The sequence below is a fragment of the Barbus barbus genome, assembly GCF_936440315.1.
Source record: "Barbus barbus genome assembly, chromosome: 2".
Classification (NCBI taxonomy): domain Eukaryota; kingdom Metazoa; phylum Chordata; class Actinopteri; order Cypriniformes; family Cyprinidae; genus Barbus; species Barbus barbus.
In genome coordinates this window covers 10,693,191-10,709,558 of record NC_136730.1, presented here as the reverse complement: position 1 = coordinate 10,709,558, position 16,368 = coordinate 10,693,191, and the positions used below count along the sequence as shown (strand labels likewise).

Sequence of the window (16,368 nt, the reverse complement as noted above, 5' to 3'; positions counted from 1 at the left end):
TGGACGTTTCCTGTATTATGGAAGTCAATGGCTATATCTTCTTTTATGTCCAGCAGAAGGAAGAAACTAATCCAGGTTTGAAGCAACTTGGGGATAAGTAAATGATAACCAATTTCATTTTTGGGCAAACTATCCCTTTAACATATATGCCTAAAAAAATTCAGATACATTAATTTCCTTTTACCTACAAAAAGCATTTTTTCATTCTATCCTATACTATCCTATTGTAGATGCATCATGATCATGTAATGTCTCCTCAAAAAATTGTTTACCAGTGTGCATTTGTCTTAAATTTTGAAAAAAAAAAACATGTTAGACAATTTATTATATTTTAAAGTCAACATGAAATCAAAATTGATGTGCTTCTAGTTGTATTGTGCTTAATTCAGAGCATGAAAAAAATTCATAATCTTTCATTAAAACGTACAAATTTGCTTCGTCTTTCTCTCTTTTTCAGGCAATGTCACAAATCTCACAGGAAATATCACATATTAGAAGTAAAATGTGTCGCAAGCCTTATGTTATGTTGATTTTATTGCTTCCTGTGTTCACAGCTAAATCATAAATTGTTGTTCCTCTTTGTTCTTGTCTCCTCGCACAGAAACCTGTCCAAGAACCCTCTGACGACACTCTCTTGGCAGCTTTTTCAGCATCTTCAGCTGGTCGAACTGTAAGTTCATCCTGCATTAGTTAATAGTATTTCCAAAAGTGAGATAACTGCATGCATTCAATTGCCAAATTGCAGTTTAAAAAACACACCAAGCAATAATTCCTCAAAACTCTCTCTGCATAGATTTTCGATGATAAGCAGCCCTCGCCTGCAAAATTGGACGCTGAAAACAGAAATGTTTTCAGCACTTTACTGTCGACTAATTTGTTTGTGCGCCCCCTGCTCCCATCCTCCGATAGACTTGTGTCTCTGTCAAAGCAAAACATCTCCGGTGATGAAGCAGAGACACTTTTTCCATGTCTGCGAACAGTCGAGTCGCTCGTGCTGGTTAATTAAGACATGACAGTGAAATGTATTGGTCTTGTCTGCTGGGTGCCTGACCTCATTTTCTTGTTTGTCATGAATATTTGAGCAATCTGCATGTACATAAAGTGATGAGTTTGTTTATTGATTGTGACGATGTGGTGTCTTCATGTTGCGCTTTAAATGACAAAATAATTCAATTCTTTTGAATTTGACATGTCCCGTCCTCGTTCTTTGTTGTGGCTGAACACAACTTGCAGAGCCACTGACATATGTCCTGCTTAATTTTTTATTATGCACATTTTTGGCCTTTCATTTCAGAATGTGTTGGGGGATTTTGGGACCGTGCGCATTGCTGTCTTTTCCTGTCCTTCCTATTGTGGATATTATAAACAACACATGTCATTTGTCCAAATCTGTCCTCCAGGAAATTAGTCTTACCAGAATCTGATTTGTTAACTGTTATGGTGAATTAGGCATATTTACCAGGTGGGTGCTGTAGAGATCATTTCAGCACCGTTCAGTGCTAACATGCAAGATAATTTAGTACTGAATTTAATAAGTTTTCAACTGCAACTCTAAAATGTGCCATTATGAGCCAATATCAAAAGATCAACCTGGCTCAAATACTGTTTTGTGTGATTCTTTGATTTTAGGCCATTACTGGTACAACTCTGTATAAGGAATAACCTGTAAATATCAGGAAAACTATAATAATCAGACCTGGGAAAGTTGTAGAAATTAATGAATGTCACAGACATTTTTATAATGAATATAAATCTGTCTGTTTACTCATGTTAGTTCTTTTGTTATTGTTTTTAATGAGTGAAATCTACAGTAAATTATGATAAGAAACTCTACCTATTAATGATGAATAATTGTGAAGTGAATTCATTGGCTACTAAGAAGGTGTGGGAACTTTGCTTAAGTTATATCAGTGTTGTAGTGCACACATTATCTTTATTGTAGATGAGGATATAAACACCACGTCATTTGTCTAAATTTGTCCTCCAGGAAAATTTATGTTTTTAAAAAATCTGATTTCTTTTCACCATTTTGGTGAATTAGGCAAATTTGCCAAGTTGGTGCTTTAGAGATAATTTGAGAAACGTTTAGTGTTAAACTGGAAGATATTTTAGTACTGAATTTAATAAGTGTTCAACTGCACCTCTATATGCCATTAGGGGCCAATATCAAATGATAATCCTGGCTCAATAATGTGTAAATGTCATGGAAATTATAATATTCAGACCTGGAAAAGTTGTGGAAATTAATGAAATCTTGAAGCCATAGAAAGTTATATAGTCAATGTAAATCTTTGTAGTTATTCCCGTTAGCTCTTTTGGTATTGTTTTTTAATTAAAAACTCTAGAAAATTATGCTAAGAATCTTTGGGCCGGATTTACTAACAGCTTTCAATAGCGCAAACCCTCTTTTGACAATAAAAACTATAGTTTATACGGTATACTGGCTGTATTTACTAAAGGCATGCTGTGAAAGGGCTTTGGACACAGATTTTTTTGCAACTGACCTTTTTTGCATCTGCATTTGTAGGAGTTGTCCTTTCAGATGCAAAATTAATGGGAATTATCTTGAATAATTGGAATAAACGTGATTTACTAAGATTTGTGCCATTCTTAAACGCCATTATTAAACAGATTTTTAGGTGAGTGTTTGTAGTATAAGTAAATTAACTATAAGTAATGTTTATTATTTTTCTGTGTGACATGCACCAAGATAACGTCTCAGGTTACGTATGGGAACGAGACACTGCGTCCTCTAGAGGTCGCTATGGGGAACTCCATCTACGTGACCCGTGTCTGAAGCATATATACAAAAACACCAAATTTTTGGCCGGCGACAGCCTATGACGTCACTCCCAGTGCGACCACAGTATAAGAGGGCGCCGGGAGAAAGCATCATTCACTTCTTCGTCTGAAGCGGCATCCGAAGCATGGCCTGAAGTCTAGAGGACGCAGTGTCTCGTTCCCTCTCAGGGAACCATGGTTACATACGTAACCGGAGACGTTCCCTTTCAAGGGAACTTCGAACTGCGTCCTCTAGAGGTCGCTATGGGGAACGATATACCCACGCCGCCATGCTGAGGGGAGTGCATGCCATTCCACAAAGGCGAGCACTAAGCATCAACTCTACCAAAAAGAATAAGGGAGTTGTCCCTGGGATGAATTGACGGCTGTCAGTGACATTACCCCCTTCGGCCAAATGCCTGAGTTGCATACCCTGGAACTCACATGATAGAGCTCCTGGACCCAGGGTAGAGCTCGAGGCTTGGAATCAGAAAAGGGATTCCTTCAAGGGGATACGACCAAGCGCTTAGGATAGTAACTAAGCCTGGCCTGTCACCCAGGGGCTACTGCTTGCTCCTACAAGAGCTAGCTGAAGGAACTGTATCAACAGATCCTTGGTAGTAGCCCCTGTTCAAGTAGTATCACTGGGGATACATAGGTAGAGTGGGGCCCAAGGTGAAAATGGGCCTAATCGACTCAAAGAATGGGTACGAAGCCGCAGCGCGTAACCCATACCATACAGGATTTTAGAAAAGACCGCAAAACACTCGGTGTGCGATCTTACCACAGCGTGGCTTTCAGAAAGTGCACAAAGACTAGCGTGCACGCTTACCATAACATGGATTTGTAAACATCGTTCTTTTCAAATGCTCTGGAGAGAGCAGCATACTCAAAAAGGTGACCCTCTATAGTGAGGGGAGCAAAGCTAGCTCTACCAAGGCAGAGCTCTGGAGAGCGGAGAACTCAACTCTCAGCATGAGAGGAAACTCAGACGCTCAAAAAGGGAGCGGCATGCTCATAGGTGACCCTCTATAACGAGGGGAGCAATGCTAGCTCTACCAAGACAGAGCTCTGGAGAGCAGAGAACTTAACTCTCAGCATGAGAGGAAACTCAGACGCTCAAAAGGGAGCGGCATGCTCATAGGTGACCCTCTATAGAGAGGGGAGCAATGCCAGCTCGACCAACAAGGAGAGCTCGTGAGGGAGCAGCATGCTCATAGGTGACCCTCTATAGTGAGGGGAGCAATGCTAGCTCTACCAAGGCAGAGCTCTGGAGAGCGGAGCACTCGACTCTCAGCATGAGAGGATACTCAGCACATACATAAGTAGAGTGGGACCCAAGGTGAGAACCAGGGCCTGACCGACTCAAAGAATGGGTACGAAGCCTCAGCGCGTAACCCATACCATACAGGATTTTAGAAAAGACCGCAAAACACTTGGTGTGCGATCTTACCACAGCGTGGCTTTCAGAAAGTGCACAGAGATTAGCGTGCGCATTTACCATAACATGGATTTGCAAATTTTATTCTCCAAATGCTCTGGAGGGAGCAGCATGCTCCTAGGTGACCCTCAATATTGAGGGGAGCGATGCTAGCTCTACCAAGGCAGGGCTCTGAAGAGCGGAGAACTCAACTCTCAACATGAGAGGGGACTCAGATGCTCATAAAGGAGCGGCATGCTCATATGTGACCCTCTACAGCGAGGAGAGAAATGCCAGCTCGACCCACAAGGAGAGCAGCATGCTCATAGGTGACCCTCTACAATGAAGGGGAGCAATGCTAGTTCCACCAAGGCAGAGCTCTGGAGAGCAGAGAACTCAACTCTCAGCATGAGAGGATACTCAGACGCTCAAAAGGTAGCGGCATGCTCATAGGTGACCCTCTATAACGAGGGGAGCAATGCCAGCTCGACCAACCAGGAGAGCTCGTGAGGGAGCAGCATGCTCATAGGTGACCCTCTAAAATGAGGGGAGCAATGCTAGCTCTACCAAGACAGAGCTCTGGAGAGCGGAGAACTTAACTCTCAGCATGAGAGGAAACTCAGACGCTCAAAAGGGAGCGGCATGCTCATAGGTGACCCTCTATAGAGAGGGGAGCAATGCCAGCTCGACCAACAAGGAGAGCTCGTGAGGGAGCAGCATGCTCATAGGTGACCCTCTATAGTGAGGGGAGCAATGCTAGCTCTACCAAGGCAGAGCTCTGGAGAGCGGAGCACTCGACTCTCAGCATGAGAGGATACTCAGCACATACATAAGTAGAGTGGGGCCCAAGGTGAGAACCGGGGCCTGACCAACTCAAAAAATGGGCATGAAGCCTCAGCGCGTAACCCATACCATACAGGATTTTAGAAAAGACCGCAAAACACTTGGTGTGAGATCTTACCACAGTGTGGCTTTCAGAAAGTGCACAGAGATTAGCGTGCGCACTTACCATAACATGGATTTGCAAACTCCGTTTCTCCAAATCCTCTGGAGGGAGCAGCATGCTCATAGGTGACCCTCTATAGCGAGGGGAGCAATGCCAGCTCGAACAACCGGGAGAGCTCGTGAGGGAGCAGCATGCTCATAGGTGACCCTCTAAATGAGGGGAGCAATGCTAGCTCTACCAAGACAGAGCTCTGGAGAGCAGAGAATTTAACTCTCAGCATGAGAGGGAACTTAAACGCTCAGAAGGGAGCGGCATGCTCATAGGTGACCCTCTATAAAGAGGGGAGCAGGGCCAGCTCGACCAACAAGGAGAGCTCGTGTGGGAGCAGCATGCTCAAAGGTGACCCTCTATAGTGAGGGGAGCAATGCTAGCTCTACCAAGACAGAGCTCTGGAGAGCGGAGAACTTAACTCTCAGCATGAGAGGAAACTCAGACGCTCAAAAGGGAGCGGCATGCTCATAGGTGACCCTCTATAATGAGGGGAGCAATGCCAACTCGACCAACCAGGAGAGCTCGTGAGGGAGCGGCATGCTCATAAGTGACCCTCTATAGTGAGGGGAGCAATGCTAGCTCTACCAAGACAGAGCTCTGGAGAGCGGAGAACTCAACTCTCAGCATGAGAGGATACTCAGCACATACATAAGTAGAGTGGGGCCTAAGGTGAAAACCGAGGCCTGACCAACTCAAAGAATGGTACGAAGCCTCAGCGCGTAACCCATACCATACAGGATTTTAGAAAAGACCACAAAACACTCGGTGTGCGATCTTACCACAGCGTGGCTTTCAGAAAGTGCACAGAGACTAGCGTGTGCACTTACCATAACATGGATTTTAATAACGTTTCTCTCTATCAGATGCCCTCTGGGGGGAGCAGCATGCTCATAGGTGACCCTCTCTCGAGAGAGGAGCAATGCCAGCTCGACCAACAAGGAGAGCTCGTGAGGGAGCAGCGTGCTCATAAGAGACCCTCCATGCTGAGGGGAGCAATGCTAGCTCTACCAAGAAAGAGCACTGGAGAGCGGAGAACTTAACTCTCAGCATGAGAGGGAACTCAGACGCTCATAAGGGAGCGGCATGCTCAAAAGTGACCCTCTAAAAGAGGGGAGCAATGCTATCTCGACCAGCAAAGAGAGCTCCTGAGGGAGCAGCATGCTCACAGGCGACCCTCTAAAATGAGGGGAGCAATGCTAGCTCTACCAAGACAGAGAGGATACTCAGCACATACATATATAAGTAGAGTGGGGCCCAAGGTGAAAACGGGCCTAACCGACTCAGACGCTCAGAAGGGAGCGACACGCTCATAAGTGACCCTCTAAATAAGGGGAACGATGCCAGCTCAGCCAACAAAGAGAGCTCAAAAAGGGAGCAACATGCTCATAAATAACCCTCTAAAGTGAGGAGAGCAATGCTAGCTCGACCAACTATGAGAGCAACCTGACAAGGAGGCCTAAAGAAAGGCCTGACGTGCTGAGGTTTCTGAATAACAGAGCTCTGGGAGCGGAGACTCGACTCTCATATGAGAGGAAACTCAGACGCTCAGCAGGGAGCGGCATGCTCATAGGCAACCCTCTATAGCGAGGGGAGCAATGCCAGCTCAACTAACAGGGTAGAGCTCGGAGGGGTACAGCAGCAACGAGGAGCAGGTTGTTAAGTAACAAAGCTCTGGGAGCGGAACTCTACTTACAGTAAAAGAGGGAACTCACACGCTCATACGAGAGCAGTATACTCAAGGTGACCCTCAACAGTGAGGGGAGCAAAAACTAGCTCTACCATGATAAAGCTCTAGAGAGCGGAGAATCTACTCTCAGCATGAGAGCTCAGACACTCAGGAGGGAGCGGCATGCTCATAAATAACCCTCCACATTCTAGGCGAGGGGAGCAAAGCCAGCTCGACCTACAAACAGAGGGATACCTAACAACCCGAACAAGCTGCTGGAAAAAGTATCAGGGTAATAGGTAGCTGAACAGAAGGCAACAACTTTTATCCAGGTCTTTCAACAGATCAGCCTGGTATGCCTGAAACACTGCCATAGTGTGTAATGAGGCGGCAGCCTGACCTGCTGCTGCGTATGCATTGCCATTCCAGCGTTTTTTTTTTTTTCTCAGATGACGTCAGCGAAATCGCGTCATTGTCATCCAACAGCTCGCCCTCGCTCGCGACTGACGAGCGCGAGAAGGAAAACCCCCTCTATAACTCATTGGCGAGAACCACCTGCAAACCCCATGAGCTCATTTTCCTCCGTGCTTCAGCAGCGGAGGGTCCTGAACCGCGGGAAGCAGACGGCTGCCCCTCTTTCCTCAAAAAGAGAGACAGACGAGAGCAGAGCTTTTAGAAAAACGCTCGCAGTACGCGCAGCGCGCAAACAAAAGACGCAAAGATCATCAAGCATCAGATAACGTGGATACGGATGCACACATCTCTTAACGCCTTGCTAGTGCTCGCATTACAAAGTAAACCATACTTATCTTGTAAGGTGCACGCTTCAAACAAACAGTCATTGAAGACGAAGAAGAGGATGATGCTTTCTCCCGGCGCCCTCTTATACTGTGGTCGCACTGGGAGTGACGTCATAGGCTGTCGCCGGCCAAAAATTTGGTGTTTTTGTATATATGCTTCAGACACGGGTCACGTAGATGGAGTTCCCCATAGCGACCTCTAGAGGACGCAGTTCGAAGTTCCCTTGAAAGGGAACTATGTTTATTTGTCAGCAGAAGTCCACCAGATGACCTTTCACAAACCTTTCATAGTAGACTTTTGACATCTCGCTTTTGACATCTTCCAGGGCTTTTATGAAAATTGCAGATCATACTTCTGCATTTTTGTATCCCTGCTCATGAATAGTCTGATCCAGCCGGGTGCATTATAGGTTTTGAAGTTTTCCTTCAAAACCTAAATAGTCATGCATTTGGAACAACAATAGCGTGAGTAAAGGATGACAGATTTTTGTTTTATTTTTTGGTTGGACTATTTCTTTAAATGTCTAAAAATATGTGCATGATTTGTCAGTTTAAAATGATGTTTCAGAGTTCAATCAGAGCATGTAAATAATCGTAATGTTCTTGCTGTCCTGTATTATCTGAAAGTGACTTGGTGATACATTCACCACTGGCATGACGTGTCATCGAAATGATTGATCGTATGGTTAAACTGTACTTAAAATGAAAATGGAAGAATGCATTGCAATAAATCCGACAAAGTCATTGTCTTCAAGGACACTTAGTACACAAAGATTTGCAGACATACTTTATCAGCATAAGTTCTGAGTGTCTCCTCTATCAGATCATAGCAAAATTTTTCAGCCTGTTGTTTTGACAATATTCAATATGACACTTGGGCTAAAATTATAGTTCCTTTTATGGAAATAAATAAATAAGCATCTATGATAGAATATATGAATTTACTTGTTTTTTCACTCACAAGAGCCATCCTTTCAGCAAAACAGTCATTACAGCCAATTAGATTCAAAATGTTTGATGCAAAAAAGTAAACTCGAGACACATTTTCACTAATGTAGCAATAAGAAGATAAATATTTATCAAAATGTGTGTGTGTGTGTGTGTGTGTGTATCATTTTAGATTAAATGGATGTATGGCTGAATGGAGGAAAGAAAAAGCAAAAAGCATAGGAAGGAGCAACTGGAAAATCTACATTTATTTCCACTGAATATACTTTGTAGACAAACAAATTTGAACTTCACTGAACAAATTGCATGTATTATGGAGATAAATGGTGTAGATTGGTATCAGTTATGTTGCTGTGGTGCTGTAATAATGGTGTAATCTTCAAAGCTAGATGAGATTCATGGGCATTATTGATTTTCAGACACAGTGAATCCATCCTAACAGTCATTGTAATATAATATCAGCCTGAGCTTTGAAAAAAAAAAAAAAAAGAGAATATAGACTTTATCCGTTAGGACAGCGATTCTCAACTAGTAGGTCTGTTCTGATGGGGTCATGAATAGCAGAAGAAACCATGAAAATACTGAAATGCAGAAAACAAACAAAATCAAATTTAATGTTTTTGTTTACTTTTAAACAACGTTGGTATTGTTTTGGGTCTCTACTTAATGTCCAATGTAAAATCTGGATTCTGAAGCGAAACCAGACCCACTGCTTCAAAGCACCACAATGTGTTGTTTTATTCTTCAAAAAGAAAATGATCCCATTACATTCTAAAACGTTTCTAAAACGTTGCAGCTTACAATTTCATTTCTCAATAGCTTTCAGGTGCGATGCACAACTTAACCTCATCAGCGTGCATAATCATGTTATGGGCTGTCAATCACCGCTGATGATAGTCAGGCCCCCCGTTGGCCGCTGTTGGGTTATTCCAGGTAGCGTAAATGATGTCTGAGTTTAAGCTCAAAGCACGTGTAATTACTTAGAAAACAAAATGCATCTTTTTTTGTTGCTGTTGATAGACGCTCTCGCAACTTCTTAGTTTACTTCATGAACAAACTCTTTCACATTTCTGTCAGAATTACATTCAAATAATTTCGGTGACTCTGCCTGTCAGCTTATTCCACGTGTTACAGATGCGTTTGTTCTTGCAGGTGACCAGACTCCTGGAGGTTTGCAGAAAGGGATTTGCAAAATAATGAAGGGCTCTGAAAACATACAGTAGCGTTCTAACCTGAGCATACAGATTAATGGACTAAAGTTTCACGCTGAGATCAAAGCCTGTGGGTAATGATATACAGCTCACATTGTGAGCCCCTCATCTTTCTTTCCATTCAGCCACTGCGACGCTGTTTTTCACAAAGTGAAATGTTGTATTGTTCCAGTAATCGATGTCCGCTCACCAAGTACAGCTTTGTATGCGATCACATTGTTATTTGTCAGCATAATATGCACTTCATGTAAGAGTTCATTAGTTTTACAAAATATGTTTTGTACATATAAATAATATTTCTTATATAATGCAACATCATCCTTGACATGACAGAATGTTTCTATGCAAATCAAATGATGCACCCAGGACTGGAATGATATTTTCACTACCAAGTTTGGGGTCAGTAAGATTCTTTTAAAATGTTTTTGAAAGGTGTCTCTTATGCTCACCAAGGCTGCATTTACTTGAGTAATATTGTGAATTATTATTAAAATTTTAAATAACTGCAAAAGCCGCTAAACGCCACCTCCGTCAAAAATGAGATAAAGACATTGAGCAGATGCTTACGGCACATAGTACACGTTCAACAAATATTTTTGCTTCAAATCCTCTAAATCCCAGCGTCATCCCATTCAGAAATATCGTTTTGTTGGCAAAAGCTTCTAAACGCCACTCCCCTTTGGCAGAAAAAGCCGCTATGTTCCGAGAACCAATCAGAAGGCGCGAATCGAATAATTTTCGAGCGGTTTCAATATAGCGGCACGCCGAGGAGCCGTTTTTCTGTGGAGATTGTTTTAGATTCAGATTCAGATTGAGATTTTTAACATAAAAGATGGAGTACGATGAAATGGATGAGCCTGCCCTACTGACATTGAATAGCAGAGGAAAAACGTTATTTACCTCAAAACTGTGGTGGAAATGGCTCGGTCACGAGTGTAACATGCATTCATAACAGTTTTTCGTGCAGTACCGTTACTTTGAAGGAATCTGATTTATTATACAACAGCTCTATTTCACCAACGAAGTCAAACAAGATGCCATTCTTCTGTCTCATATGGATGTTATGCCAATTGTATGTATTTTTAATGCATTTTTAATGTTGGGTTGTTTGTGTAACGTCTGTTTTTTGTTGGTAAAATAAATATGCTGCCATTTTGGGCCATTGTGGTTATACTGTGTGAATCTTTTCTTTTTGTTTTGTTTTTTTATATTTTTGGGGGATTTTTGCCTGTATTCAGACAGGGTTTCTAGTTGCATCTTCAAGTGGTTTTTCAACTATTTACTGTCTTGTCCCAAAGAGGTGGATTTAGAGGTTATTGCAAAAAAAAAGCACAAGTGGATTTAGCTGATTTTGACACAAAAGAAAATCTAACTTGTCAAAAACCAATGGATTGTCTAAAGTGATATTTTTGAGAAAAAAAAAAGTTATTTTATTCACTAACTAATTACCTTATCATTACCTTTAAAATGAAACTACTGAACCTGATCATAAGAGTCTGATAAAAAAATGCTCATTTAAAAGAAAAGAAGTCTGATGGATTTAGAGGGTTTTGCATCTGAACTCTTCGTATAGTTTAAAATGCAATTTATTCCTGTGATGCAAAGCTGAAATTGCAGCATCATTACTCCAGTCTTCAGTGTCACATGATCCTTCAGAAATCATTCTAATATGCTGATTTACTGCTCAAGAAACATTTCTTAATATTATTATTATTAATGTTTAAAACAATTGTGCTGTTTAATAATTTTGTGGAAACACTGATACATTTTTCAGGATTCTCTGATGAATAGAAAGTTCAAAAGTAACAGTATTTGCTTAAAATAATCAGTAGTATGTATATATACTTTGTTGCATGAAATTGTATTTTGTAAGTGTCTTTGTTTAGCAGTAAAAAACATGTTTGTACTCCAGAAGTACTAGAAGTAGTAGAAGCACAAGTACTAGAATGCAAATGCTTCAGCTATGCAAGCTCGATTTCACAAGTAGTTGCTTTCTGAAATGTTTCTGAACATAATTCATAATTCTGCAAAAGTACGTGTTGTGCTCTGAGGCATTAGTGTAAACTGCCTTCTGTAGGCACTAAAGCAAGCAGCTGTCTGCTGCAGTCACTTCTCTCTTTTCACAATCTTACAGTTAAGTTCAGCTTTCAACTTGTTCTAGCTAGCTATCGGAATAATAAGGCATCTGTTTTAATGTCACAGACTCAGAGAGGAACTCTATTTCCTACATCAGGACTGAGATTTGTCACGGGACAGTGCTCTTGCAATGTGTTGGCCAAGCATATTTGCATACTTGCATATGTTTCTGGTCTAAAATAAAGTAAATATCTGGAAGCTATTAAGATGTGCTTTCAGAGAATGTATCTTGAGGGGTTTTTTAACTTATTTTTTGCATAAACAAATAATTTAGAATCTGATGTTTTAGAAACTGAAGAAATCTAGAATTGCGCTGCTGGGAATTGGAATTGTGTGCTTTGTGCACTTGCCAGTTTTACAGCTTTGAAATGCAAATAACCATGCTTTTAATGCTGTTTATGTTATGCATCATGTATGTGACATGTAGAAAGACGCAGTTGACAAAATGTTCATGTGTGCAATGCATGTCATGCAATAGTAAATACAGGCAATTAGCAGATGCTTTTTTTAAAACAGGCTACACTTACCAGGGCTTGGAACTAGCTGAAAAACTGAAAACTGTTTTTCCTTAATAAAAGAACATAAGGAAAATATTTTATTTGTTATAATACAATACCTGTATTCCTATAGTTTAGGAATCAATTTTTTTTGGTAACCAGAATACCAGTATTACACAGGAAAACTTTCCATAATGCAGGATTTTTAATTATAAACGAGCCTGAAATGCACCAGGACTCTTATTTTGAAATGTATATGCTTTACTATTGCTGGCTGCTCATTCAAAAACATGAAACTCTTACAACAATTTACAATATATCACAATATAAATACCATAAACTAAACTCTGTCGCAATTCATCATGTGTTAAATGTGCATAAATGCACAGTATTCACTGATTGCGAGCTGCTCTGAAACAGCGAGCCTGTAGAATGCGCAACAGCACCTCGTTTTGACTTTAAACATGTAGCACTTATTTATTTTATGAATCATAGGCCTGGTTTCAAAGACGGGGCTTAGACTAAGCCAGGATTAGATAATAGTTCAATTAAGACATTTAGTGCTTAGAAAAAAACATGTGCATCTAGAGACAAAACAAAGGCACTGATATATTTTAAGATCAGTCAGTGGAAGTTTATTTCAGTTGAAACAGCTCAGACTTACATTTTAGTCTAGGACTAGGCTTGTGAAACCGGGGGATAGCCTTTTGAACTTTAATAATCACATTAGGCTGTATTGTGATTTTTCGGTCAGCAAATTTAAGACCTTTTAAAAATAATAATTATGATTTACCGTATGTTATAGTATTTATAAGATCTTTACGTTTTTTTAAACAAATGCAGGGACTTGTTTTATTCGCACAGATGCTCCTACTGTAAATACATTTTACAGTTCCCACACCTCTATTTTTAGTGGCAAATGTGAGTGTAATGCTCGCACCGTTGAGCCCTGCTGCCTGTGGTTATGAGACTTACTCAAGGGCATGATGGTGATTGCTTATGGATCTCCCCATGTGGGAAACCTACAAGCTCTCAGTAATCAGCCTGGGTCACTATGTCACACCACCCGGGAGATATAGTGTCACAAACCTGCTGCTTTCAACCAACGCAGGCGATGTTTGATTGATTTTGCATGGCCAGCTCAGAGTTAACACTGCATGAAAATGCTGGAGTTTGGGGATTGTATAAAAGTTGGCTGTGTGTTGTTGATGCAGGAGGCTGGAGGGGGTCGTCTTTGACTGCGGCTGTGAGATCCGATGGATTCAGCTCTGGCAGTTGCGAGGTGAGGCCGGCCTGCACACCCAGCACCTCTACTGCAAGAATGGCGCAAGCAAGATTCGTCTGAGATCAATGAGCATTGCCCAGTGTGGTAAGACATCTTTCTTCATAAATAATACAGCTGTAGGCCAAGCACACACTACGTATTGTTATATAAGATTAGATTATTCGCATGATGCAATATTTGTCTCACATTATGATGCAGTATTGGGGAGAATGAGGTAAGATCTGTCAGTTGTATTGCTCTCTTAATGAAGGAAATCATGCATTTTTTTTTTCTTTATTTTTCATGCTACCAAAAAACATACAAATGAGAATTGCACATTTTATGCTAAAAATGTTAATAATATTAATAATAATAATAATAACAGTAATAAATTAATAATGATCCATGATCCATGTCTAAAAATCTAAATCATACATGTTAGCAATTTTGGGGTGGAGTAACCCTTTAATAGTTTGGCTGTAGTTACAACACTGATATAATCATATATATACTATATCAGGGGTGGCGAACTCCAGTCCTGGAGAGCCGCAGGCCTGCAGAGTTCAGCTCCAACCATAATTAAAACTCACCTGCATGTAGATTTCTAGTAACCCTTCAGACCTTGATTAGCTTGTTCAGGTGTGTTTGATAAAGGTTGAAGCAAAACTCTGCAGGGCTGCTCTCCAGGACCGACGTTCGCCACCCCTGTACTATATAGTGATATAACCAGTTTCTGGAAAACTGAAGTAAAAAACTGCAATTTATAATGTGTATAAATAATAGTACATCAAAAACTGTTATGGTATGAGCAAACAAAAAGACTGAAATACTGAATCTTCTGAAAGTTTACACCAAATACCATTCCAATTAATTAATTATGCATTTACAGTGGTAAAAATGTCTGTTTTAGGAAGTATTTTGGCAGAAACTGTGGTTACTATGGTAAATTCTTGTAAGAGTGTGTTTAAGTAATGTACATACTAATCATTGTTGTGCTCTAGACCTGCCAGATATCAGCGTTGCTCACAGTAACCTGACTGTGCTGGAGGGTGGTAACGTGACGCTCAGCTGTAACGGCTCTGGGTTTCCGGTACCTGAGGTGGACTGGACCGTGAACGGCCTTCACTCCATCAACACACACCAGGTGAGGGACATTAATCTCACACCAAACACTGTTTAACCTTATTTTCAGTCTAACCATAGCATAATGTTTCTGGTCTGCCCCCCAGTCAAATGTCTACTGGCCCAACATCCACTCCATCAACCTGACGCTGGTCAACGTGAGCAGAGGCGACAACGGGTTTGTTCTGACCTGCATCTCTGAGAATGTGGTTGGGATGACCAACGTGTCCCTTCAGCTGGCTGTGCTATGTACGTATATAGTGCTTCTTGCAGGTTTTCATGTCTCATACTTAATGGTGTTTGCTATTGCTCATACAGCAGTGATACATGATACAATTATGGGTGAGAAAAGGCATGCTAGTAGTTTTAGCAATCAGAAGCCAGATATACAAAAAAAAAAACAATCCTGTTTTTTAAGATTCTAAAGACAAAACTTTGAACACCTAAGAAGAATTTGAATTCCTAAAAGGAATATTCTTAAAAATAATTGCAATTAACCTGTTAAAGTTAGGATAACTTCACAATTGTCTTAAATCCCCAAAGGTAAAAAGTTTAATGAATTTATTGTTGTTGTATTTTCCAAATTTTAAGCATTACAAAATAACACTAGCTACCTGTAATATATAATACTATTACTACGGATGTGCACAAGTACTCTAAAGTGACACCAATGATCGATAATTTATTGTAAGCATTGATTGGTCATGATTATGTGTGATGCAATTTTTTTTCCTGATTCTGAAATTCAGTGCCTCTACAAAATGACTCGAATATATATTTTTATATAGTTTATAAAAATTAAATAGTAATTAAAATCACAATCACAATCAGAAAAGTCATTTTCTTCTTAAGGATATAAAATAAGTGGTTCTTAAGAAAACATTTAACATTACCTTTAACATTTGCTGCAGAACGTGTAATACTTTCAGCTTTAGGAAACACACTGAAGCTATTCATTTAACCACTGCAAAACAAGTTGAATGTACTTGAATTTTTATGATATTTAATCTACAACCTGTAATTGCTGCAGGTGTGCGAAGAATGGCTTCATTTTACAGACAAAATGAGAGGTCAAGATATCAGCAGTGTTTTCTGAATCTGCAGCAGCACAGCAAAAATATTGAATATTTCTGCCAAGTTAAGAGCTCGTGAACTGTGTTCAAAGAGTATGTGTGCTTCAAATCTATAGAAAAACATGACTGTTGTGTAGCCCTCTCTGACTGAACATGCAAGGCAAGGCAAGGCAAGTTTATTTATATAGCACATTTCCTACACAGTGTTAATTCAAAGTGCTTTACATAAAAGAAAGTGAAATAGACATTAAAAATCAATAAAAACATGGAAATAAAAATAATAAAAACAAGGAAATTTAAGATGATATGGAAATTGATTTAAAATGAATTTAAAGAAAATGATTATACATAAAAATGATTGCAGTCAGTTCGGACATATAGCACAGTGCTCATTCAACAAATGCACAGTTAAACAGATGAGTTTTGAGTCTTGATTTAAATGTGGCTAATGTT

At 40.3% G+C, this 16,368-nt stretch overlaps 1 protein-coding gene across 1 annotated transcript in view; it reads left to right on the top strand.

Annotated features, from left to right (window-relative positions):
* LOC306881060 (NT-3 growth factor receptor-like) overlaps window positions 1-16,368 on the top strand; it is a gene marked incomplete at its 5' end in the record, with an annotated part of 124,578 nt that overhangs the window by 34,792 nt on the left and 73,418 nt on the right. Inside the window, 3 exons of the mRNA XM_079434956.1 lie at window positions 13,671-13,825; window positions 14,722-14,864; window positions 14,950-15,091. Of these exons, the coding sequence (XP_079291082.1) occupies window positions 13,671-13,825; window positions 14,722-14,864; window positions 14,950-15,091 (440 nt within the window). The remainder of the gene's footprint in view (window positions 1-13,670; window positions 13,826-14,721; window positions 14,865-14,949; window positions 15,092-16,368) is intronic.